We start from the raw sequence: 27,086 nt of genomic DNA, 5'->3' as shown, positions 1-27,086 counted from the left end.
ATTTTGGCCAAAATTTATAAGTTAAAACACCTAACGGCACACACTAAAAATGAAAGTCTCAAAACCCGAACCAACCATCCTATTAGATAAAAAAAATGACCTTTGGAGTTAATTACGCTGACGGAATTCTCATTTGAGCACGTTCACAAAAATATTGACCAAAGTCAAATTTTGGCCAAAACATAAGATTTAAAACACCTAACGACACAAACAAAAAACGGAAGCCTCAAAACTTGAACCAACCCTGTTAGATAAAAAATGACCTTTTGAAGCTAATGACACTGACAAAGTTCTAATCTGAGCACGTTTACCAAAAATATTGACCAAAATCAAGTTTTGGCTAAAATTTAAAAGTTAAAACGCCTAACGACACAAACTGAATATGAAAGCCTCAACACTAGACGCTGATTTACCAAAATAATTAACTTCAATTGGTAAATTTATCAACTATTCAAATATAAGTTAGTAATTAATAATTTACCAATAAATTTTATCACAGTTGGTAATAGTTACTATTCAACTAAACATTCATATGTAATATTACTAACTAATAATTAATATGTAGGTAAATTTTACCAATAAATTAATGATCGGTTGGTATATTACCAACTATTTTAATGATGTTAGTAATTTACTAACTATAATCTTTATTCGTCGGCAAAATTTCCAACTAATTGGATATTGGTTGGCAAGTTTACCAACAAATTATATTTTGTTACTAATTTACCAACACACTTATATTTGGTTGGTAAATTTAGCAACACAATCTTGTCGTTGGTAAATGTTTGGTTAGTAATTCATTGGTAATATGTTAAGAAATTATATAAACAATTTTTTGTCATATTTACCAACCGATATATACTTCGTTGGTAGTATTACCAACAAAAGATGTGCATTAGTAATTTGTAAAATTTACACATAAAGTAATTTACATATTTTATAACTACACAAAAAATAATACTCCCTCTATCCCAATTTATATGACACTTTTCATTTTCGAGAGTCAAACAATTTAAGTTTGACATACAATTTACGCATGGAATCTTCAAAAATTTTAAAATAAAATTATAAACTACGTAAAAAGTACTATAAGTCACATAAATTGACAATTCTAAATACTTAAAAGATGTATGAAAAATCTATGATCAAAGATAAACTTGTTTGAATCTTGAAATTTGAAAACTAACACATAAATTGGGACATAGAGTAAAAAAAAAAAATTTGAAATTTGTGTGATTATAAAAAAAAATTTATGAGAATTTTAAAATAAAATCTTATTGTTGCAGTGTGAACAACTCAAACATTCACCAACAGGTCAGAAAAGTGAAACCTACCAGCTGGGCCTTTATATTTTCGTTCTTCCTAACTAAACCCCTTCCATTTTTCTTCATTTCTTCAAAGCATCTTCAACAATGGCTTCTAATGGAGCTCCTCTGGCAAGTGTTCAGCTTTTTCTTTACCCTAATTTAATACCTTTCCACAAATCACTTTCATTACTAACACTGTAAATTGGGATTTTTTCTTCTTCAGGGAGATGCGGATACAAAGACAAGTTTAGAGAAGATCAAACGGCAATTGGCTTCTGGTTCTGGCAGGAATCTACTACAGGGTCCACTTCTCAAACGATCTGAGACTGTAAGCCATGTTTTTCTTACTCTGCTTCTCTTGATTCGTAATCATTTCTCCTCTTTTTTTCCCTATGAATTCGAGCTTTATTGTGATTGAGGAGTAAGGTTGTTGTTGTTTGATGTTTGATTTTACTGGAGTTTATTTCTTTTTCCCTCAGATCATGTGGGTCAATGATGTAACCCGAATTTTGACGCTTTTCAATTCAGATAGTGGTTACGAACTGGTTATTATGCTGGAACACTTGTCCATATATAAAAAGAGGTTCCTAATGGACTATGTAGAAGAAAGATTATAGTGAGTAGTGAGCTGATTCCACAACCACAAATCAGCGTTTCCTGTAGTTAACTGGATGGTATGTTGTTGTATGTAATTTAGACGTTATTTAATATGAATACAAGTGTAATTTATGTGCAAACGTTTAAAGGAAAGTTTTGCAAATAAAAGTGCTCAAAGAACATCCTAAAGGTTTATGCTTGATCTGTAACACTCTTAGTGGGGTAGAGGGGTCATTGGAGGACGCAACACTGGAAATGATTTATCTTCTCCAATTTGGGCAAATGAAATAGCTAGCAGATCTGTTTTCCTCACAAATAAAGGTTACCGTTTGATGGATACTAGAAAGTTTGGAACACCATTGTTGTGGTCATTTGGTGGACAATCTGGAGTGAAAGAAACAATAGAATTTTTCATGGCAAACAAAGCTACTTTTTTTGGTAAAAGGAGATAGTTTTATATATATATATATATATATATTATGCATCAATACAATGGCAAACAAAGCTACATACATAGCCTTAAAGACATGTATTTTCTTTAGCTTTTTAGTGCAAGCTGGATTTTGTTAACAATGTAGATACCTTGTTAGATATGATCAGGTCCTACAATCTGTAAATTTTGACGCACTATCTTAGTTCTGAACTACTGATACACCACTTATGATATTCACCATTACCCATAAAAAAGTTTCCACATTGCTATAGGAAGACACCTTTTATCTTCATTTTTAGGAGAGACAGGTCCTAGCAGTAAATTATCCACAATCCAGCATGTTTGGTTTATCTTTAATTTCAAAGTTGATATGCAGTTAGTTAATATTGGTAAAAAATATTGAGAAACAAGAGAATAACAATGACAATGTGTTGCAATTGAGTGAAAGAAAGAGAAAAGGGAAGTCATATAAAGTGATAAAGATTAAGTTTTAGGTCGGGATTGCTAAACTAGAAGCTTTCCTTTGTCATGCTTAACCCAAACTTGAGTGTTCTCCCAATGTCATAGTTTCTGCTTGCGGCTTCCTAATTTTGATGAACATTTTACTCAAATGTCACATGATTAGTTATAATGTTCAATCATGATTATACCACACATAGATAGAGTATGCTGGAATGTGAAAGTATGATTTCTTATTATACTTGACTATATGATAAGTTAGATCTTATTTCGCCAAATTTTCAAAATGTGCTTTTTTGGATTGACATTCGTTCCAAAATGTAGTACATTCTAGCCCTTAAATTGAAGGCCCTGAAGATTAAGCTGAAGGAATGGAGCAAAACAGCTCAAGGCAACTTGGGTATACAGAAGCAAAATGTCTTATCACAATTGGTTGAGCTGGACAGGTTGCAGGAACAGAGTGAACTGAATGAAGATGAAATTGCTTCTAGACTTGTTCTGGACATGGAGTTGAAGATATAGCCAAAAACGAAGGCAACATGGTTGAAACAGGGGGGGGGGGATAGAAATACAAGATTCTTCCATAGAACAACAAATACAAATGCTCATAGGAGGATGAATACAATAGACAAGCTCAAAGTTGGAAATGTGTTAGTGACAGAACTAGAACAAGTGGGGAAAGAGATAGTTCCTACTATGAGAACTTACATAAAGAAACAAAAGGGTGGAGACCACAGTCGGAGATGAGAGATTGTCCCAGTGTTGAGAAGGAGGATATAAAACTTTTTGATGGCTGATATTGAAGAACAGGAAATCCTGGAGAGCATTAGAGCTTGTACAGGAGACAAATCACCTGGACCAGATGGCCTCTCCATGGCCTTCTTTAAGCAGTGTTGGGAGGTTATAAAGAAAGATCTGGTTGCAGCCATTCGAAACTTTCATGAGGAAGGCCTCTTTGAAAGAAGTCTGAATGCAACATTTGTGGCTTTAATTCCAAAGAAGGTGGGAGCAGTGGAACTTAATTATTATACACCCACCAGCCTCATTGGTGGTGTCGATAAGATTATGGCAAAACTGCTGACTGAGAGGTCAAAGAAGGTGATACAAATGGGTGGACTGACAACATATGTCATTTATTGAGGGAGACAAATCATGGATGCCATCCTAGCAAATGAATGTGTGGACTGGAGTCCAGACAAAGAAGCAAGCTTCCATGGTTATTAGTAAACTAGATTACCAGAAAGCCTATGACCACCTAAACTGGGGTTTTCTTATTCACATGCTAGAAAACATGGGGTTTGGCGCCAGATGGGTCAAGTGGAGCAAGCATTGTATTAGCGCAATGAGGTTTTCAATATTGGTAAACAGAACACCGAATGGATTTTTCTTTTCTCAAGGGGGAAAACGAACGATGATTCTCTTTCCCCCTTTCTATGCATCTTGGCAATGGAAGGTATGAGCAACTTGCTGCAGCCAACCAAGGGTAAAAGGTGGATTAGGGGATTTTAGGCTGGAGGTGACAAAAACATGGAAATCACTCACCTGCAGTATGCATATGACACTTTAAATATCAGGCAGTGGAGGAGAATAATTTGATACTGAGGGCCATTAATAATTTTTGAAGCAGTTTCTGGTCTCGACATCAACTGGATTAAGAGTCCCATTTACCCCATTAATGAGGTGTTGGGATTGGACAGTCTTGAAACAAAGCTTGGTGGCACTGGGAGCAAACAGTAATCCTATAGGGATATGGAATGGGGTCATTGAAAAATGTGAGAAGTTAACAAGTTGGAAAGTCAATACTTATCCAGGGGAGGTAGACTGACCTTGGCAAACAGTATACTAGATACGCTACTTGCCTATATGGTGTCAATTTTCCCAGTCTTTGCTAGTGTGATAAAGAGGTTTGATAGAATCAGAAGAAATTTTCTTGGAAAGGTAGTGGAAACAAGAAAAATACTTAGTGAAATGGGTGGAGCTGACAGTGGGAAAGAAGGTTGGAGGGGTGTGGATTAGAAATATGAAGTTGCAGAACCAGAGTCTCATGATAAAATGGTTGTGGAAATTTGGATAACTGACAACATTTTATGGAAGGATTTATTTGTGCAAAGTATGGGCTGGAAGACAATTGGACAACTAATATGGCAACTATTCGTCTATTCCATATAGTTTTGCAGTGTGGAGAGCTATTAGGAATCTATGGCCTGTGACGAAAGCAAAGGTCAATTTCAAGGTAGGTGATGGGCCGAAGGATTCCTTCTGGAATGACAATTGGATAGGTCAAGCTCCTCTGAAACAGCAGTATCTGGATCTCTTCAATTTATGTTTGCAACAGCAAGCAACAATTGCTAAAATGTGGACTGGGCAAGGCTGGAACCTAAATTTTAGAAGACATCTAAGTGATTGGGAATTGGGTAGAGTAGCAGCTTTAAAGTCCACTATGGCAGCTTTCAACAATCTAAAGGAAGAAAGGATACCATGCTATGGAAGGAAGAAGGGTCTGGGATTTTCTCAGCTAGCTCAGCATTTAAGTCACTAATCAAGCCACGGAGAGGTGAATTGGCCATGAAAATGACGTGGAAGACCAAAATATCATACAAAGTTCGCTTGGTTCCTGGCAAAGAAACTGTCTTGACACATGAGAATCTCAACAAAAGAGGATTTCATCTATGCTCAGGATGCTTTCTTTGTGGTGAGCAAAGGGAGACAATCGACCATCTCTTTGTACATTGCTAGTGGACAAATCAATTATGGAGATCATTTATTTGTCTAAGGAAGATAAACTGGGTGAAACCAGCTAGCATTGGAGGAGTGCTGAGTTCTTGGAACAGTGATTGGCAATGCATGTCCAAAGGAGTATAGATGGAAGATTGTCCCAACATGCATTTGGTGGACAATGTGGAACGAGAGGGATCAGAGATGTTCTGAAGACAAGCAAATTGGCTTTCATAAATTCAAGATGAACTGTCTAGCCTTGTTTTATTTTTGGTGTAAACAAGATATTTTAGTACAAGCTGAAGACATTTTTGATGTTCTAGACTACTTGTAAGAAACAAGGTAGATAGAAAGACAAATGTAGTATGTAATACTTTTGAAAGGGCACTACATATTTTGGATGTAGTGCTTCTGTGAATATATACTAACTGTTACCCTCCTAAAAAAAGGTTGATGTGGCAATTCTGGGTCCAGGAAGGTATATATCAATGGGGAACTAGACTCAGTATGTCCATGCTGTGGACATATCCTCCTACCACATAGTTGAACTTGTTTATGTGGAGAAATGTTGAAGGCACCAAACTGTGAACCCGTGATACTAAAATTGAAAGGAAATATGGAGGGTTGGAAGATGCAATATTCCTCAAAAGGTGGAAAAAGTCACTCTCATCAAGTTTACTCTGTCAAAATATCTCACATATTTGTCTCCTAGTTATTCACCTTAGTAAGAGTACTCATAATTAATGAGGGATTTCTTGGGGGAAGGTGGGTATGAGTGAGAGAGAGAGAGAGAGAGAGGCAATACCATCTGGTAGGATGAGACATAATAGCAATCTCGATGGAGGGGAGAGGCTTAAGTATACATAGTTTAAGCACCTTTGATCAATCTTTATCAAATAAATGTCTGTTAAGATTTGTTTGCCAGGAGGGATTAGGAAGGTGAAGGTGACACGGGTAAAATGTGTATACTTATGGATGCCTCCAGAGGAAGTCATAACCTTGTACAAGACTAGCTTATTTATTGGAATTCTGAAGGAATGCAATGAGTTCCTCAAGATGCATTAGCATAACACTTAAGACTTCAACTTGAGAATGAAAATGTATTCAATTGTATTTAGACATTGGGTATAAGGTTGCAACTAGTAAAGCTGAGTTCACTCTTTACATTTACTAGTCTCTGAACATGTGTATTGCACGTGTATCCATGCTAACTAGTATAAATATCATAAAATGGTAGGATAAAATGGTCATTTCACTTTTTAAGAGTATTTTTGTAATCTAAGTTTCAACTATGAGGCTTCCCATTTTTAGTATTAAATGATCAATAAAAAAAAAAAAACATGTTACATTTTGAAATATATACTTTGTTAATTCTTAGGTGAAGTAAAGTTACAAGCACCTCACTTTTCCATGCTCGACTATGATAATCCATCTTTGTTCCAAATGTTGTTTACAATACTTATCAAATCGAGTGGCCACAAACAAGGAAAACAAACAACTTAAGCATGGTGAAAGAAGGTTATTAGATGAAGGAAACAGGGAGTAGAGAAGAATAAAGGAAGAGCACTTGTTGATACCTTCAAATAAATCACTAATTAATACTATTAAAATGGAGATAAAACAGTAACTACAATGCAATGATACATATGGTCTCAAACAGAGTTCCATAAGAGATATATGAGATGCAGCCTTCAATATTCTTCATTAGATCTACCAACTTTCTGACTTTCTAGGATGTAAAACGGGAAAGATATAAGCTTGAACGCCACTTGATCAACTTATTCTTCAAGCCAAAAAAAATGAAAACTTTGTAAATGATCTTCTCAATCAATTCAAGATTCTGATTGGAAATACAAGAAGACTTCACCATAAAAATGAATGTCTCTGCAAATATATTCAAATTGTGAAGTTGTATGTACTCTCGCAAACAAAATGTTCTATTTATATGCCAAAAACAACATATAAAAATCAATCATTCACCAGAATAATATTAATTGCACACTTTACTAACCCAAAAGAATTAGTCTCTTCAATTGCCCTCATGTTCATATCACGTAATCAAATTAATAATTGTTCATTTGTATTTTGGTGAGTATATATATAATTAAGTGGTTTAAATAATACAATAATGATAGATTATGGGAAAGTCTTAAAAGGCATTACAAAACACTTCATTACCCTCTTATACTAAAACTCTTCAACAATGTCCTCTTTTGAAGTTATTTGTTGAAATCAGTATGAGTGGTTAAAACATTTATATATTTCAAGAAGAGAAAATGTTGTCTAAATTATAAATTATTCAATAGGAGGTAACTTTATTTTACTTCTAGATAAGGGTAAATTGGTTGTTAAACTTTTGAAGGGTAGGATAAAATGGTCACTTCACTTTTGAAGGGTATTTTTGTATTTCTACTTTCAATTATGAGGCTTCCCACTTTTAGTATGATTTGAATATGAATATGATGATGTGATATGATGATCACAACAAATAAGGATGCTACGGTAGTTAATGTTTTGTCGTTGAAACCTTTTTCCTTAGGTCAAAGTAAATATGGATAGGTTTAGGTGTGAGCGTTCGGTCAGTTCGGTTTGATTTTCACAATTTTGGTTCGGTTTTCGGTTTGGTGAAATGTTATTCCAAACCAAACTAAAATTAATTCGATTTGATTCGGTTTCCACAATTTTGGTTCGGTTTATTTTGATTCGATTTTTTATTTGGGAGATTGGATAAAAAAATGCGCAACGTAGCCCGCATGCCATGAACAGGGAAGCAGGCAAGCATCAAAAGCACAACTGACTCCCGTCCTAACAACTAACAAGGACCACAATTCCACCATATGCTCGCTAAACAAAGAATTAACTGTAAAGACCACAATTCCACCGTATGCTCACTAAACAAAGAATTAACTGTAAAGACCACAATTCTATGCTCTTCAACTATAAGACAATAAATTCTACTCATACACGGGCTAGAGAATCACTATTCACATCTGTAGCTTCCAATAGGCAGAATCACATAGAAATTAATCAACCAACAATTATATAGTAAAAACAAAGAAACAAACAAAAACACATTTAACTTCTGTAGCTTCCGGTAGGACTGAGAAACTCAGTCCCAGTTCTGCTTCTGAGTTCTGAGATGAGAGAGTGAGAAGAGAGATGAGAGAGTGAGAAGAGTCGAAGATTGTTGAGGGTTGACTATTGAGTGAGACTCGAGAGGTGAGCTGCGATTTGAGACGTCGACGGCGCGACAAGTCGACTATGAAAGGTGAGTTGCAACCTGCAACCTGCGACAACAAGACAAATAGACGGTGAAAGTCGACGAGAGATGAGTTGCGGTCTATTGGTACTTGGTCGACTGTCGGGTTTAGGGATTTGACATTTGGGAATTGGCCAATTGGGTTAGGCTCAGACAAAGGGGAATTTAATATTTGGGCCAGGCAAATTTGGCCTCTACTAGAGAGTAATTGTGTAACTAAATAAGATATCCTATAATAAGTATATAAATAATTTGGTTTATCAGTGAATCGATTTAAATAGCTAAAAACCGAACCGAATAACTGAACTTTTAGGATTTAAAATTGAAATTTAAAATAGCTAAAAATCGAATTGAATAACTGAACTTTTAGGATTTAAAATCGAAACCGACCGAACAAACCAAAAAACGGAAATTGAATTTTATTTTATTTTGGTTCGGTTGGTTTTTTCGGTTTGAACCATATTATGCCCAACCCTAGTTAGGTTTTTTTTTTTTCTTTTTTCCCTAACGTTTATTTGCTCAAAGTGGGATGAGTTAATCTTAGAAATCCTAAGTGTTTCTTTTCCCTAAACTAGGATAAAGTTATGAGACTGCTAGAAAATACTAGTTGTTTCAAGATTTTGCGGAGTTTCACTTTTTCGGTTTGGTTGTGTAGTATACTTTATTCTATACGAGTGATATATAGCACCAAATTGTTCTAGTGCCCATATTGTCTAAAGAGGGGTTTTTGACGAATTAATATTCCCCCTGTTTCATTTTGCTTCTTACTTTCTTTTTAGTCCGTTTAAAAAAGCATGTCTCTTTCCTTTTTTGGCAACTCTTTGCTTTTCACTTTCGACACGGCATGGTTAAGACCACAAGATTAATGGGAATTTCGGTACATTCCATGTATCTTTATATTATTACCACGAGATTCAAACGACTTCTTTACTTTCTTAAACTCCCTCCAAGTCAAAACTAGTCAAACAAATTGATATGGATGGAGTAATTGATTAGTGTGATAGGAAAACCTCCACGTAGAAGATGTTTTAACAAAGTAAATAATCTTGTTTATCAAAAGAATAATAGGTAAAGAATCTTCACAGAGACGTGATTCTCATGGTTCACTTATTCAATTCCCTCATACAACAGAAATTTATAAAAGAAATATCCTTCATATAACCGAAGGAAGCTTTCAAACAACTACTTCTCAATATACTGCTGGTTGCTGGTTTTAATGTTTTCCACCTGGGTAGTACGTTCCCTTGAACTTTACACAAAAGACTGCATTTCACTTCGGTGTTGTTTGATAGAGTCTATAGAAGTAATGCTAACTAGAGTGTATTAGTAATGCTTGTATTAGTTATGCTTGCATTAATTATACATAAATTATTTCTTATGCATTGTTTGGTTTGGTGTTAAAAATAGCATGCATTGCATAAAAATATTTATTTACAAAGATATCCTCTAAAATTATGGTGGAAAAGATGTAAAAAAGGTTTTGAGGGGTAATTGAGTCTTTCACCATGCTAATGCATGCATTAAATTCCCTTACATTACTAATACCTAGAAATCCATGGTATTAGTAATACACATCTTAAGACACAACAGAGTGTATAACTAGTGCACATAGCATAAAAAAGTATACCAAACAACGTATTAAAGGCGAATAGCGCAAAAAAGCTCTAAGTTTCTTTGGGGCTTTAAGGGCAAAGCATAAATAAAGTGTCGACTTTAATGATAAAAGGTGCAAATGGAGGACAAAAATGCAAATTTGCATTTGTAATCCAAGACTAATGATTATAAGCATGAATAACAAATGTATGGACAAAGATTTTTTTTTTAAAATTAAGATAAAGTGAAATATCAAGTGTTGTTTCTTCCGGATTAAGCTCATTGGCAAGGAAAAGTATGTCTTAAAGCCTTAACAACAATACTAAAGCGCTCAACATGATTTGTATGTTGCTTTCAGGGCTTAAGCGCCTTTGACAACACTGGATAGTGCAGACCATGTGGCATCCAGTTGAGCTGTCCCTAAGTCAAGTCATAGTTATCTCTTTACTCGAGTGTTGTTTGATGAGGTCTTTAGAATTTAAGTATTGGTTTACACAATTTGAGTTGAACTTGAAAAACAAAATTATTTGAAGTTGCTGTTGATGAAATAGTTTGTGGAAGTTGAGTTGCGTTTCGATAGCTATAATTTTTAGGGAAAAAAAGTGGATTTGTGAGTGGAAGTTGAAAAATATATATTTGAAGTTGAAATACACTTCACACCACTATTTGAACTTGAAACAATATCTTTCACAAACTTGTGGAACAAACTTCGACTCGCGACTAATAAGTAAGAACATTTGGAAGTGAAGTTGTTAAAAAATGGGTCCTTAGTGTATTAGATGGTCGTCAAATTTGTCATTCTATATTTTGTAGTTTCAATTATGTGTTGGAAGTTCTTGAAACTTCCTGATTTGCCAATTGACAACTCTTTTGGCTTTTTGACCAGCTGAGGAAGTGGAACGAGAGATGGGTGATATTGGATCCAACAACTGGAAAAATGGATTATAAGTGTGTTTTATTGGACTCGACATTTTCTTATAGTTTCTAAATCTCTATCATATGGTAGTTGCCCTTGTTCAAGTTTTCTTGCATTTGGTTTCTAGGGCTAGGAGGAATGAGCCGACAATCAAGGGTACCATAATATTTGATGCCAATAGCACGATATCCATATCTCCTGTAAACTTCCAGTAAGTTTTTAACATAATTTTTTTGATGAGTAAAAGAAATGATTATTTGAAACACTGGTATATCTTCCTGATGACTAATGCCATTTATTTCTTGTTCCGTGTATCCGGGTTTCAGTGGACTGCCAAAATATGATAGCTGCTGTTTTTGTATCCAACTTTGATTTTTGAGATTCTTGTCCTATTTTCCCTGCTCTCCCCTCTCTCTGAGGTCTAAGTGGGGAATTCCAAGTAAGTTCTTGTGTTGTTTCTTTTATTCTTAACTGTACTCAGATATTGGCACTCCACAAAAGAAGGAGTACTTCCTATGTGCAGAAACCCCTGGCGCAGCTAAGGCTTGGGTATCTACGTTGCAGTAAGTTATCAATGCTTTCTTTTTCTTTAGTGCTGTGGAGACTACAATCCTCTCATTGTTCTATATTACCTCAATTGACAATGACACAATGCTCTTTAGTTGGATATAGTTCGTACAAATACCATCAGCTAAGTTGTGCAGATATTGTTCAGATTGCAGATGATGTTTATAGTAGCTTCATCTATGATTGCCATTGAAAGGAACTCCTAGTGATTTCATCTTGCGCTGCATGAATGAAATCATCCTTTTACCTCTCTGACTTCTCTAAATCTGCTTTCTCAAGTTTCAATTTCTCCCTTTGGCTGACCATACAAATGTTTAAATCTAAAGGAACATTGCTCGTTGTGAGGTTTAATCTTTAAGTTTTGATGGTGGAAGGAGTAATTTGTAGTCATTTAGGATATTATAAATGAGCATTTGGTTGTTTTTCAGAGAAAAATTCAATAAATAGAATACAAGGTAAAAACCATTATCTGATTGAGCAATATCAGAAGTTAACAGTGTAGAATGGTTGAAATTTTCCTAATACTCATTAACGTATGCCAAAGTGGACACATACAGAAGACTTGAAAAGGAACCAAAGCTTTTGAAGAACATCCCAGCTGTGTAGCTGCCATCAGATCACATGTTGATAAGTGGATAACTGTTTATCTAGGTTTCCATTTCCTTTTAATGTTTAATTTGCCATCCTAACAGAATTAAGATGCTACAATGATGTGGGTGAGCCATCAACGATGAAACGACGACATTGACTTTGTTCTCTGGTGAGTAAGAGGTGAGGGAAGGGAAAGAAGACGAGATAGATGTCCGTGGCTTTGTGTATAGGTGTTCAGCGGCTTTGTTGACCCAGGGTTTCTTATTTTTCTTTATTGTACTGTTGGCCTAGCAACAATGGTTAACTTTTTAAAATCACTGACAGTTCATTTTAAAACAGACTGTGTTGACTCAAGCTCTCCTATTTTATTCTAACCACCATATTTAAAGTGGATTGACCTTTTTGTATAGGATTATGTAATCCAACAAGCACCATTTTAGTCTTTTTTCTTGACATCTATAAAATCCTTTACATGTTTCAGAAAAAGAATAAAAAGGGGATTGGCCTTGGAAAATAATTTGTAAAACAAAAGTTTTACTAAAGCTGCTTGTTTCGTTTAGGTAGCAGCACATGAAGCTTGCTTAACTCATGATAATCTGCAAAGAATAGGCATTGTCATCTGCAGTACATGTTACATATGTGAAGAAACAAATGAATCAGTTAATTTTCTTACATTGCAAATATACTTGACAAATTTGGACCATGTTCATAAATTTGGAATTAAGTAGGCCGTGCCTGGTAATCTACAGCAAGTAATTAGTAGTTGGAATGGACAGAAGATCTGGAAGAGTCAAAGACCGTGCTACTTGAATGCTATTCCCACTTGTATAAGGTGGACAAATCTGGGTCAAGAGGAATATAAAAAAGTTTTGAAGGGAAAAAATAACTCAGTTTTCATGTGAAATTTAGATGTTTAAAGCATCTTTTCTTTGGTGTAAAAAGTATGTTGTAAATGACTTATACTCTCATGAAATCTTCTATATTCCTTGTACATAAGGAAATATCATTCCTTTTGTACTTTTTAGTACCATCTTGATACCCTAATAATAAAATTTATCTTTCATTAAAAAAAAAAAGGTTGCCATCAACGTTTAGGATAATAGAGGTTAACAATAAACAGAACATACACCATGAGATTTTTTACTTTTATTCCCTAAATATGCTCATTTAGGTGTTGGTCTGCGTACATCCTACCCTCCCAGACCCCACTTGTGTACACTGGGTATGTTGTTGTAGATAATTAGATTGTGTGGACACCATACTCAAGTTATGTGCATTTTATCCCGATCTCGTCCCATGAATGATATTCATCTACATTCATGTACCCCGAAATACAGAACCAGACAAGTTATGTACCTTGGCCAAGCCTCCTAAAAGAGTTTGTGTAACAGGCTACCTCACATATTATATCTAAATAGGTTTAGTTGAGCTCCTGTAACAGCTTTCGTTTCTCTTATGTTTTGTTCATCCTTTGAGGAGAGAGAAAATCCTCTTTTTGAAGATGGTGGATTGGGCGGTTTGCTCTCCCTTGTTTAGACAGACTGACTTAATGACGTGTTCCCGCAAGCACTCTATTTCACATATGGCAGCCTCATTTTGTCTGCTATTATTACTTCTTATCTGTTTTTCTGTATATTGAATCAGTTGAATAGTTCAATAGAAGAGCTTTTGATGATTTTAAGTTTCACAAAGCAGATTTTCTCTTTTTTTCTTCTTTTTTTTTTTTCCTCTTTTTCTAAATTTTGTGCAGGATATAGCAGATTTTTAATCTTAATTATGATAGCATCTTCACTCTCTTATTCCTTATTTTCCTCTTTCAATGTATACAATCAGTGCGACACAGCTTGTCTTAAAGGCTCACAAAGAGGCTGTGAACTCATTAAGTGGAAATGGGTCAGCAAAATTGGGAACAGTGGCCACTGTTGTCGCGGCAGCTAATTCAACTGCTCTTGAAGCTTCGAAGGAAATCGAGGCAGCAATGCAGATTGCAATGAGAAATGCTTTAGGAGCAATGTTGAACCGCCCACCTGATGGCCCTATGGATGACCTGTCAATAATGAAGGTAAACGAAGTGCTGCAATTTCATCTTTCTTTTAATCAGCAATATTTGTTTAGAAGTACAACTGAATCTAGTCAAACACATGCTATAATGATGTGGAAATGACAGTCTCCTTCAAATCTTTAAATTTCTGCTATGTTGTCTTAGATGATTTTCTCTGTAGGGCCTTGGTGTTCGTGAAAAGCAAGGTAGGCACTAGCTGTTTGCACTTTGCAGTTCAGAACACATTTTTCTTTTGATGTGACTGAGTGACTCTGCGTGTTTCTTATGTTATATCTCCTATAGGAGGGAATAGATTTTAGGGGTCAGCGTTGAAACCTTCAGATTGTCTGTAGAAGCTTATCGCAGTTGTCTGCCACCTACATTTTCGTTAGGCCTACTGGAAATAGACATGTTTATCTGGTGTTTTCACTGATTTATCTCAAGATCATTAGTGAAGGATTTCTAGAACTCTATTCAACAGTTACTCCCCACTTCTTTTGTACACCTTAGGTGTTGAGCAATTGGGATAATAAGGGGCCGATCTGACAGAAAATGAAGTTTGAACCAAATACAGCCGACTTATTTTTCTTTTTTTCTTGTCGGATAATATAGGACAGCTTACTTGCTTTTCAAATTACTTCGAATCAAAACCCTCAGTCGGCATTTTTATACCACATCATTCATCCTACTTTTGTTGCCAACAATCTGAATAATTGCATTGATAACTGAAGGTCTGAACTGGATTAGGTCTTGAATACACCAGACACCACTAATTATTTTGGCGGGCTCATTCTGTGATTGTGGCATCTTATTGAATAGTCTAACGACTTGGTCTGCCACTGAGATTTTTTTTTTTTTTTGGCAATAAAACTGTGAATATTACCATACCAAAACAAAGTATTACAATTTAGGAAAGAAAAAACTATAGCATCTAGCTACTTACTATCTACCACAAATCCTATGTATTAAATCTTGACAATTTCTTGCTTTTCTAGATTCCGTAACTCTTTCTAGTCTAACTTCTAACTCCTTTATTTGTGCAATGATGAAATTTGTATTTACATGTTTCTGTCTAAACTGCCTCCAATTCCTCGCTTGTCAGGTATAATAAATTGTTGCTCCATGCATAGCAGCTACTGCTTCCTTCTTCAATTGCTTCCAATGTCTTCTTTTAATCCACGCCAATATTTGTTGAATTGTGCCTCTTAGCAGTATCACACCCATCCAGTTAGCCAAATCCTTCCTCACTGTATTCCCCCAATGACATTCAGTAAACAAATGTTGGTGCGTTTCAGCACTCTCTTGCTCACACAAGCCACATGCTGCATTTTCAACTTGTATATGCATATTCTGTAGTCTATCTTTAGTGAGCAGTCTTCCTTGGTATGCAAGCCATAAGATAAATCTTTGTCTAGGCTGCATTATAGAGCTCCAAAGTAAGTCTGCCTCTGGGCATTTATGTAACAGACCTAGCATGGCTTGGTTGCTACTGGTCATGAAGTATGTGCCATTTAGTGTCAAAACATATTGTCCCCTTTGGTACCATTGGAGCATTTCCGTCTTCAAAACATTTAGTTTCTTCCAATACCAACTACAATCTTGGGGTGGTATGTGCTCCCAAATGTTATCTGTATCCTTCATATATATCTCATGTACCCACTTGACCCATAATACATCTTTCTTGTTTGCCAACTGCCATAAGAGCTTCCCAACAGCAGCTACATTCCATATTTTGCAGCTCTTGATATTTAATCCTCCATACTTTTTTGGTACACATACCTTATCCCATGCCACCAATGCTATTTTCTTGTGCCCTTCCGAGCTTCCCCATAGGAATTCTCTGCATTTTTTATCTACTTCCTGCAACACACTCTGTGTGAGGATAAACACTGTCCCCCAAAAATTATATATCGAGAACAAAACAACATTAACTATCTGTAGCCTCCCTACATATGACAGTTGCCTTGAATAACCTGAGGTAATTCTCTTTGTAATCTTCTCCACCAATTGGTAACAATCCACCTTGTTCCATTTTTTTGAAGATAACGGCAGTCCCAGGTACCGTATAGGTAGTACACCCATTGGGAACCCAGTACTATTCAAAATTCTCAGCTTTGCTTCCTCAGTCATTCTAGCAAGAAATATGTTAGATTTCTGCAAATTTGCTTCCAAGCCAGTCACAGCACTAAAATGTTTCAGAGCTTCCATCACCCTCTTAATAGAATTTGTGTCGCCTTTGCAGAACACCATTAAATCATCTGCAAATATTAAGTGTGTAAGTTTTGCTGCTTTGCACATTGGATGGTATTTGAAATCAGCCAGATCACTCATCCTCCTCAGAATTCTCGTAAGATACTTCATAACTAATACAAATAACAGAGGGGAAATAGGGTCCCCTTGTCGAAGCCCCCTCTTGCCCTCAAAATATCCGTATGCTTCTCCATTCACTTTAACTATGAACCTCGTAGTGGTAACACATGTCATTACCAACTGCACAAAGGTTCGTGGAAAATTATAACCCTTTAAAGCTTCCTCTATAAAGTCCCAGCTTACCATATCATATGCCTTCCGTAGATCAATCTTCATCATACATCTTGGAGTAGTTTTTCTATTATAATGCCTCAGCAAGTCATGGCAGATTAATACATTATGAATCAATGATCTTCCTTCAACAAACGCTGCTTCATTACTTGCCACTACCACTTTTATGGCTTCCTTCAGTCTCTGACAGATCATTTTTGAAATGCACTTGTACAGAACATTGCAACATGAGATGGGTCTGAATTGACTTGCCATCACTGGTGCGTCTATTTTTGGAATGAGAGAGATTACTGTGGAGTTTAACTGTGTTAGGAGCTCTCCCGTCTCCATAAATTCCAGAATTGCTTGTGTCACATCTTGACCAATCACAGTCCATGCTGCTCTAAAGAATCCACTCCCATATCCATCAGGCCCCGGGCTTTTATTGATGTCAATACCAAGCATAGCACTCTTCACTTCTTGTGTTGTATATGGTTTCACCAATAGCAATTGTTGTTCAGTATCTAATACATCTCCATTTCTAAAAAATAAGCCACTTGCTCTTTGTCGTTTCTTTTCCTTTGTGCCTAGAAGGTCCTCATAATACTCCACAAAGACATCTGCAATTGCCTTCTGGTTTGTTTGCATTACATCATTATATCCTTCAACTGCAAAATAGTTTGTTTTAGCTTCCTGTGTTTTATAATTGAGAAGAAATATCTTGTGTTGTCATCTCCAAGTTTGATCCAAGTTGCTTTACTCCTCTGTTGTAAGTAGATCTCAGCCATGTACGAGGATCTCATAAACTTCTGGTACAATCTCTTCTCCTGCTCCTGAAAAGTCTTATCTGTTGGTTGGAGATGTAGCTCTTCTTGTGCTTTTGCAAGTTCAATTTTGTCCTCATCAGCTTCTGTGATGATATTTCTGAAATGCTGGCTATTTAGATTTCTCAGTCTTCTCTTCAAATACTTAAGTCTCTTCACAACTCTAAACATCTGGTGGCCTTCAATATTGTGGTCCCATGTCTCTTTCACAATGTTCAAGAATTCAGGATGACTAGCGCACACATTGCAATATTTAAAAGTTGGTTTCACTCTTCTTGGTCCATCAAGCAGTGAAATTACACAACAGGACAATGATCACTCACTCCTTCTGGTAAGAAATTTGCATTATAAGCCGGCATATTCACTAACCATTCTGGATTAATAAACACCCAGTCTAACTTTGAGAACACCCTAGCATCCCTTTTATCATTCCATGTATATCTGTTACCTTTTCTAGGTAGTTCCAGCAGTCCACAGCTCTCAATACAAGCATAAAAGTCAGTTATTTCCACCATACTCACTGGATTTCCCCCTATCCTATCCTTAACATTTAGGACAGAATTGAAGTCCCCCATTATTATCCATGGAAGCATGTTCCCTTCGTTCATATCATCTAAATATTTCCCCAACTCTTTCCTTTCCTCTCTTGTATTGAAAGCATATACCACAGTTACCATGTACTCCAAATTGAGGCTTTGATTTCTTACTTTACAGGTTATCGCCTGGGCACAACTTGCGACCATTTGCACCTGAAAGTAATCTGGCCTCCAAGTTATCCATACCCTACCATTATAATGGTCGACAAGATTAGTAATGTAATCCCATCCTCCAAACAAGCTTCTAGCCACCCTGTCAATATTACTTATTTTGATCTTAGTCTCTACTAAACCCACAAATCCAGTACTTTCTTTACTACAAAGGAGTTTGATCTCCTTTTGTTTGTTAGGGGCGTTTAAGCCCCTAACATTCCAACACATCATGTTTGCCACTGAGATTTGATAAGATTGTATTTATCACCTATTTTTTGACTCACATCATCAAGAACTCTTCATGCACTAGAAACTCTATAAGGACCTTGCAATCTCAAAATAGGGGACTTGAGAATAAAGTGAAAAGGTAGAGACTCTTGGTGGAATGCTAAGCAAACAATCCTGTTTCAATTCCTGAAGTGGGTTCTCTATGTTAAGGATTCGGATTATACATATTCACAGTTAGTCAACAACAAACTGAATACAAATTTACAAAGGCATTGCTTTATTCACTGTCTACTGCAGGAGACACTGAGAGTTAAGGATGAAGAATTGCAAAATCTGGCCAGGGAATTACGTGCAAGGGATTCAACAATAAAAGAGTTAGCAGATAAACTATCTGAAACCGCTGAAGCTGCAGAGGCTGCTGCATCTGCAGCTCAAACTATGAATGAGCAAAGGAAAATTGCTTGTGCTGAGGTTGAGCGCTTAAAGGCAGATTCAGAAAAGCAACTGGAATTGTCAAAGTCCAAGGTACTAATACTATAACACTACCTGCAGTTAAAACATGTATATCATTGACGATCAGCTATTACATCGCATTTGACTCATGTTCTTGAATGTTGTATTTGTAGCTGAGGGAGTTTGAAGAGAAGTTTATGACCCTGAGTAAGGAAATGGATCAACTGATAAAGCAGAGAGATTCGGCAAGTCAAGAAGCACATTTATGGCGTTCTGAGCTTGCAAAAGCTAGAGAACAGGCAGTAATACTGGAAGGGGCTGTTGTTCGGGCAGAAGAAAAGGTTAGAGTTGCAGAGGCTGATGCAGAAGCTAGAATAACAGAAGCTGTACAAAGAGAGTCTGCTACTGCAAAGGAGAAGCAAGAACTGCTGGCATATGTGAATATGTTGCAAGCACAATTAACAAGGTTTATTTTGTTATCTGTGTTAAAGATTTCACTGAATACATTGTTGCATAATCCTTTTTCCTTGTTCTGATTTCCTTGAAACATATTACATGAAATTTCATCCATTCTTCATTTTAGTAGGCTTTGAGCAGGAAGAAGGTTTGAGGGAGGGCGTGTCAATCAAAAGCTAATCTTTGTAGGAATACAACAACATACCCATGTAATCCCATCAGAATTCTTCGTAGGAATAGTGTACCTTTTTTTTTTTTACAAGGATTGTTTTATGATTAAATTACCTTTACATCTCTTTAATTTGGTATTAGGAGCTTAAAGAGTTTAAGTATAGATGCATCATAGACATAGCAGTTAAATCTGCTGAAATAGTAACTATGATTTGCATTAACCAATGGAGGATAGATCTTGTAGCACATATGTTTCTTCAAGTGCTGCTTTACAAGCTTAAACATAATTTTTATTATATTTGATATTTTAGTAGCTTCTCACATTCACATGATGAAAATCATGAGTTGAGTCCCAAGCCATTGTATCCCCCCTCACTTTAATACAGTGTGAGTGGTGGTTAAGCGTTTGGGCAGGTGAGTGTTTCAAATGTAGGGTTTCAAAGTTGCCTCTGTTTCCTTCTCAGCTGTATTTTCTATATCATTGATGTTGTTTTCTTCTTACTTGACTTAGAGGTTAGAATTACTTGAACAATGGTTTTCCTCTTGCAGGCAGCATGTAGATATGAATCAAGTGTTTGAGAAGACAGAATCTTGCTCAAGTAGTATTAATAACTTTCCACAAACCAAGCATGTGGATTTATCAGAAGAGAATGTGGACAAAGCATGTTTAAGCGTTTCGAGGGACATCGATCATGTGCCTCCAGAGAATGTAGTTGATCTAACAGTAGATCAAACGAATCATCAGTCAATTGAAAATGGTGAGTGGAGTGATATTCAACCAACAGAGTCCAGAATAGCTGATGTAAGAGAGGTAGCATCTGAAACAGAAAGGAGCAGCTTAGACATACCAGTAGTTACATCACCTTCAAACGTGCATCAAGATCAAGGGCATAACTCTCATCAGCCTTAGCCTTTTCATGCTGTCAACGGAGCGCCGTACATCACATAGAACCATATAACCCAATGCCAAATGTGCCCCAAGCAGTAGCAACTTTTCTTGGTCTTTAGGACCTTATTAAGTTTTACACTTACAATTATTGCCTGTCAGTGCGTTTAACTTTGTGCATAGTATCTTCTCTTCCTTTTAAACTTTTTTTATTCTTAAAGGATGAGGTAGCTGAGTCTTTTGTGATGTTTGAAGAATCTAAATAAAATCTCAGCTGATTGTGGTTATTCATACTTGAAGTTTGTATCAGTCCTGGACTTGTGTGGAGTCTAGTGCATGACTATGTTCCCAAATGTTTCTGATGCTGTGTTACAAGGTTTTGACCCAAACCTTCCAACTAAAATAAAATATCAGCTGATTGTGAATATTCTCTTAAAGCCTAGTGTTGTATGACTATTTTTTATTTTTATTTTGCTTTTTTGGTTTCTCATCCGGTGTCCGTTATCCGCATTGGAGTTTTACTAAATCCGAATTTGTGTTGAAAGGTCCCGTATTGGGTTAAAGTGCTCCCTAACTAAGGCGATTTTGTACCCTGGGACTTGGTGTAAGGTTGCAAAGGAGTTTTAGATTGCAAAGGAGTTTTAGAGTAATTCTTCGATAATCCATACTTCAACTCCCATTGCATCACTTTAAAATTTGACCAAATGGACTAGAAGGCTTCAGCCAAATTACAGAAGTAATAAACTATGCAGTTATATATAATATATAACAACTCCATTGACAAAGGTCACTACAACAAAAATTACCTTTAGTGGCTTCAACAATATCTTTTAAGTACTCTTCTCAACCTCCAATCAACTAATATGCGGCGGAGTTAGGAATTTAAGTAAGGGTATACAATTTTTTCTTCTTCAGTTGTGTTAATCACGTCTGTGCAAAGTTAAATATAAACCTATAATAGCTAATGTTTAATATTTATACCCTATATAACTTTTCAACGAAAGATATGCACAAGGTCACCCTTCGCCTAAATTTTTTACGAGGTGCGTAATCTAACTTTAAAATTTCCATAATATATATGTAACTAGTACTTATTATATTTACAAATATTAATATGTACATATGAAATAGATCAATACGACTTGAAAAAGATGCATACAAGAATAAAATATTAGAAAAAACACACATTACCAAATATCCTAAGCCCATGTGCTAATATATGATCAATACCACTTACGAGAAAAGTTTTGCGTACGCACACTAATACTCACCATTTTTGTTTTTCATCTACATCATTGTTGCTAAGTCAACTATTGATTTGAGGTCATCCCATTTATTCCCATGATCACCAAACAAGTACTCCTCTTGAGTACTATTTGTGTTCCAAAAGCTAATTGAGCTTGATGATGGGAATGTAGAGTCATGAGATATTAGATTTTGTTGGTTCCTAATTTCATCCATTTGAGCTTCATAATTATTATAATTTTGTTGTTGAAAAGATATATCTTTAAAGCTATTGGAATGGTCATGATCAGTATTGTTTTCATCAGATTCCATGCTACATGCTTTAGAACTTGCATCCCCAAGTAGATGCTTCACTTCTTGTGTACTGTATGATGATCTCTTGTAAGTGGAAGTACTCCTCTTGAATATTCTACATAGGGTCCAAACTTCCTGCCATTAATAGAACGACAATTTTATTATATCACTCTTAGAATATATATATATATATATATATATAAATAATAATCAATGTTTGGAAAAATATATTGACAAATGACTATAGTCTATAATTAATAATAAAGGTAACTTTAGGAGTTAAGTAACAAATTATCTCTTGATTTGTTAAATTAAACAAGTAATTGTGTGTATTTATTTTTAGTATATGATACTTCCTCCGTTTCAAAAAGAATGATCTAGTTTGACTTGGAACGGAGTTTAAGAAAAAAAATTTAATCTTGTGGTTCTAAATTAAAGTTATGTTAAATGTACCAAAATGTTCTTTAATTTTGTAACCTTAAACATGCCAAGTGGAAAGCTACAGTGTTGCCAAAAAAGAAAAAAGATCATTCTTTTTGAAACAGACTAAAAACAAATTGGGTCATTCTTTTTTGAAACAGAGAGAATAGCCAAATTAAATAAACGAATGAAGTATTAAAGTGATACTGATCATACTTGTTATAATTTATTTATGCCTCCATCTGTTTCTTAAATTTATAGGACCAGTACGTAGTTCTTTAATAGGTTGAAATATGTGATTATTTTAATTATCTAACTAACCTAAAATGTTACGTTTGCTTGTTTATATTTGACGCGGTATACCTCTTGAATATTTAAAATATAAGCTAAAAATGCTTATATCTGACTAGCTTTAAATATTTTTGAGTGGTAACAAATATTTTTCCCAGAAGCTACAAGAGTAACTTTTTCCCTTGAAACACTTTTAATTTAGAACATTGGTTAATGGCCAAACACAAGCTGTTATTGAAAGCTTTTAAACTTAGCTAAGTTAAATACAAACTGCTATTCTCTAAAAGTTTTTTTTTTTTTTAAAAAAAAAAAATATACTTGTGACAAAAAGTACTTTTCAAGATAAGTAAATTTTAAAAACTCGATCATCAAACATGCTATTATTACACCACTGATGAAAAATGATATTATCAGTTGAGTTTAATGAGTAATTGGTGGATAAGGTATCATCTAAAGATAAATATGTGTCCAAATTAAGTTGAATAGTAAGAACAAATGTATCAAGAAAGCGGGGAACAAATATAACTTTTTTCTGAGAATATAAAAATAAATATGACTTTCTTACGAAAAATAAAAAAGTAAATTAAACTTACAGCTTGGTGATTAGCATTGGAAGTTGGTGGGAGACGAAACTCATGCATCATCCAATCAGTTTTAGTGCCTTTGCCAGCACTTCCTCTATAATAAACTAAACATTTTTTGAGTCCAATAATAATGCATTGTGTAGTAGAAGAATAAACAGGCTTGTCAATACCAGTTGCTTTCCAAAATCCACTTTTTGTTACTCTATTTGGTCTTACACTGTTCTTGTATTTTCTTCCCCTCATGCAGAAATAATACATTTCTTTATCCTCTACTAATTCTGTACACAATATATAACTTTGTATTTGTTATATATGATATATAATTAAGTAAATAAAAAAATATAATTCATAAATGTGGTTTTGAACTTGACTTTAACTGATATCTATGTCCTCTAATTAACTTTGGGTATATACAAGTAGACAGTTAAACTTATATAGAGTTGAACAAGTAGATACACACTTTCTATTATTGTCTTATACATGTGGAATATCATATAGGACGTGTGTCTACTTGTGCACACTTAAAATTGGACTGTATAGATGCCAGTTAAAGCCAGGTTAAATGACATATTAGTATTATGTCAAATAAAAATATATTTTATTTAATAGATTAAATTTTTAGACGAGATGATCACATATACTCAAATATATCATCAATTCACTTGCCAAGTTCATCTACATTTTTGCCTTAAGAATTTGTATCAAATATATAAGAAAAATAAGATGATAGGGAGATGATAGATTTTTCATTAATCAATTTTTCCCTTTTAAATTTCATCTTGTATATGGCCAAATATACAAGGGTGTAGTTTACCACATGAATCGATGTATTTTTCATTAATTGGATGAATTACGTTATATATACATATAAATTAATATTTCTTTTTTTCCAAATTGTTATATGAGAGTAGTTGTTATGATAAAATTTATTACATGTTGTAACTTAATGTAACTGAGATATTATGAAAATCCATATATTGTTTGTTAGTGTGTGTATACTCAAATTAAGTGGTAGGACAAAGTCAACCAAAATCAGGTCCCCAATAACTCCAAATGTTATCAATCTATCACTTTCTATAACTACAGGCTAATTTGAAAATTCTTAGCAAAAACTTCTATAAGACGTTTTATTTATTTATAAAAATATATTCGTTCGAAAAAGCTTAAAAGATGTTGATTGGAAATGAAAAAAAATTGATTTTGTAAAACGACAAAAATGAATTCACATTCCTATACATGATTATTATGAAAGAAAATCTTCTATATAAATTTCAATGTTCACCAATATGCCACTTTCTAACGTCTTATGATCTCAGCATGAATATGGAAGTTGTCCAAATTCTCAAACCTAACTTCTTTTTTTTTAATTTGGTGTCCGATATTTATATTAGAATTCGACTGTTTCAGATTCGCTCTACATAGGATTCTATTTGGAATGAAGCGCTCTCTATCACATAAGGCTCAAACACGAGACATCTGGTTAAGAGAGAAACAACCTCATCCACTACACCACATCTGTCAAAACATAAGTACTATTTTATTCTATTATGTGATATTATTTCTTTATTTATTTGCTTAAAAGTAATATATATTTTGTCTCAATTTATTTAATACATTTTTCTTTTTAGTTTATTTGGAAAAGAAGGTCAATTTTTTTTATAATTAAAAATAATTTATTTAATTTTTTATTCTTAACAAAAATGATTTATAATAGCATAAATAGATTAAACCACAAATTTAAAAAATCTTTTTTTTTTATGACAAGTCAAACGATGCCACATAAATTGAAATGGAGAAAGTATATTTTTATATGTGAAATAATTTGTTTTCTACTTTTAGTTTTGTCTTTAATGATATGCTTTTATAATTATATTCATGACTAAGATCATAAATTTTAATTCTTTTTCTCAATTCCATACCCAATTAAACCAATCACATAAATTAAAATTAAAATGGATGGAATAATATATATGAATTGTTTTTCCTTCTACGTTTATCCTATAATTATTTAATTTATAAAATTAAATTTTATTTAAAAGGTGGTTATCAGCTCCTAGTATTTATTACTAGCTACTTTCATAAACAAGCTCTCAATATGTCCTTCATTCATTTTTAAATTTTTGAAGCTTCTTGGGGTACGATTCACTTTGTTCACATAAAAATATATATTTTTTATTTTTTAATTTATCACTTTTAGTATATATAACTTTCCCCCCCATATTTTACCTTTAATATTACTAATTACTTATTATCTAAATCATTTATCAAAATCTAAGGTTAATGAATATTGTTATAAAATACTCATAATAATTATTATTTATAAGTAAAAGTGTAAAGTCTAAATATAATAAAGTAAAATTGAACGGATGAGTATTAATTTGTTCATATAACATGCAACGAAAAGGACTTCAAATGAATCTCAACCTAAATTCTTAATTAAGGTAAGTAGCCCAGGATCCATTAACCAAATCCTTACGCAAATTATGAGGAAAAATTAATATTATTTCCTAAAATAAAATATACTTATGACTTATGAGATCCAAATTAACAACACTCACAAAAATTTACTAAGAGGGAGGAGGTAATTTAAATGGGATTTGGGCTATCCACAATTTTCTTTTTGTTTCCTTGGAAACTTCTATATTACCTAGGTCATAACGTAAATAACTAAAAGAGATTATGATCATAGTATTTGGGTCAGCTTGAGCATATCTCGACTAACTTCATGTGATATCTTACCCCTCCCACCAACAACATGTACTAGGTATTATTAAAAGAGCTAGAATTAGCGACATATAAACTCTGTAGCACTAAACAACAAAATTCATCACTAATTTATCAACAACAAAAAAAATTGTTAGCTAGCTACCTATGAGAAATTTAGCAACGGATTAACGACAAAGCTAATTTGGAGTGATATTATTTGTAGTGATCAAATGCTTATACACTTACTTGGAAGATCCCAAGGATCATATTTGTAAATATCAATGTGTTTGATGACTTCCATGTTGATTCTTTTGTTTTCGACTTTGCGTCGTAGATAAAACCCAACAAGCTCTTCATCAGTTGGATGAAATCGAAATCCTGGAAGAATTACATCTTCTTCATTGTCCTCTTTGGACATAGTTTTAATTTCATCTGCCATTTCTTCAATAATTTCAATCTTTTCTTGCCCTTTTTTCACTCTATTCATCCTAATTACTCTCAACTACTTGCATGGAGCAACAAATATCATATATATTTTATGTAAATAACTATTGATTACCCAAAGAAAATAAAAATGAAATGAACTTTGTTTATAGGGACAAAGTAGAAGGAAAATGAAATGGTATATATTGTTGCTTGGTCAACCTCATTGATCCTAGCATACTATATATAATTGTATTTTCCTTTGTAACTTAGCAAATAAGTCAAAGAATGACTAATTAGTGACTTTATGTTTGTATTTGACAGATATTGGAATTGTTAATGAGATTACTAGTGTATA

The 27,086-nt window shown here is 34.3% G+C and overlaps 2 protein-coding genes across 5 annotated transcripts; one reads left to right on the top strand and one right to left on the bottom strand.

Moving 5' to 3' along the window:
* Positions 1 to 1,314: 1,314 nt before the first annotated feature.
* On the top strand, positions 1,315 to 21,053 carry LOC125837775 (uncharacterized). Of its 2 annotated transcripts, none has more exons than XM_049516852.1 (10): positions 1,315 to 1,436; positions 1,531 to 1,635; positions 11,250 to 11,311; positions 11,407 to 11,490; positions 11,606 to 11,637; positions 11,761 to 11,842; positions 14,271 to 14,499; positions 19,097 to 19,324; positions 19,426 to 19,718; positions 20,429 to 21,053. In XM_049516852.1, exons 1-10 carry the CDS (start codon positions 1,413 to 1,415, stop codon positions 20,787 to 20,789), a joined length of 1,500 nt encoding a protein of 499 aa, XP_049372809.1. In that variant the 5' UTR covers positions 1,315 to 1,412; the 3' UTR covers positions 20,790 to 21,053. The 2 variants fall into 2 exon arrangements, with proteins under 2 accessions (XP_049372809.1, XP_049372808.1); XM_049516851.1 differs by having other exon boundaries at positions 1,316 to 1,440; positions 1,535 to 1,635.
* Positions 21,054 to 22,045: 992 nt separating this feature from the next.
* Positions 22,046 to 26,792, bottom strand: LOC125837779 (transcription factor JUNGBRUNNEN 1-like). Of its 3 annotated transcripts, XM_049516855.1 has the most exons (4): positions 26,552 to 26,792; positions 23,770 to 23,871; positions 23,609 to 23,703; positions 22,046 to 22,439 (listed from the first exon to the last, which is right to left on the bottom strand). In XM_049516855.1, exons 1-4 carry the CDS (start codon positions 26,790 to 26,792, stop codon positions 22,053 to 22,055), a joined length of 825 nt encoding a protein of 274 aa, XP_049372812.1. In that variant the 3' UTR covers positions 22,046 to 22,052. The 3 variants fall into 3 exon arrangements, with proteins under 3 accessions (XP_049372812.1, XP_049372811.1, XP_049372813.1); XM_049516854.1 differs by having other exon boundaries at positions 23,609 to 23,871; XM_049516856.1 differs by lacking the exon at positions 23,770 to 23,871.
* Positions 26,793 to 27,086: the final 294 nt, after the last annotated feature.

The sequence above is a fragment of the Solanum verrucosum genome, unplaced genomic scaffold (assembly GCF_900185275.1).
Source record: "Solanum verrucosum unplaced genomic scaffold, falcon-dt-bn FXZP01000197.1, whole genome shotgun sequence".
Taxonomy (NCBI): Eukaryota; Viridiplantae; Streptophyta; class Magnoliopsida; order Solanales; family Solanaceae; genus Solanum; species Solanum verrucosum.
The sequence above is the reverse complement of the archived record's forward strand: the minus strand, read 5'-3'. Positions and strand labels throughout refer to the sequence as shown.

Coding starts and splice junctions, on each gene's coding strand:
- LOC125837775 (XM_049516852.1), top strand. CDS start 1,413: ATGGCTTCTAATGGAGCTCCTCTG. Junction 11,638..11,760: donor ATATGATAGCTGCTGTTTTT/GTATCCAACTTT, acceptor AACTGTACTCAG/ATATTGGCACTCCACAAAAG. Junction 19,325..19,425: donor TGGAATTGTCAAAGTCCAAG/GTACTAATACTA, acceptor TTGTATTTGTAG/CTGAGGGAGTTTGAAGAGAA.
- LOC125837779 (XM_049516854.1), bottom strand. CDS start 26,792: ATGAATAGAGTGAAAAAAGGGCAAGAAAAGATTGAAATTATTGAAGAA. Junction 23,872..26,551: donor TGATCCTTGGGATCTTCCAA/GTAAGTGTATAA, acceptor GTACAGAATTAG/TAGAGGATAAAGAAATGTAT. Junction 22,440..23,608: donor CCAATGCTAATCACCAAGCT/GTAAGTTTAATT, acceptor TATTAATGGCAG/GAAGTTTGGACCCTATGTAG.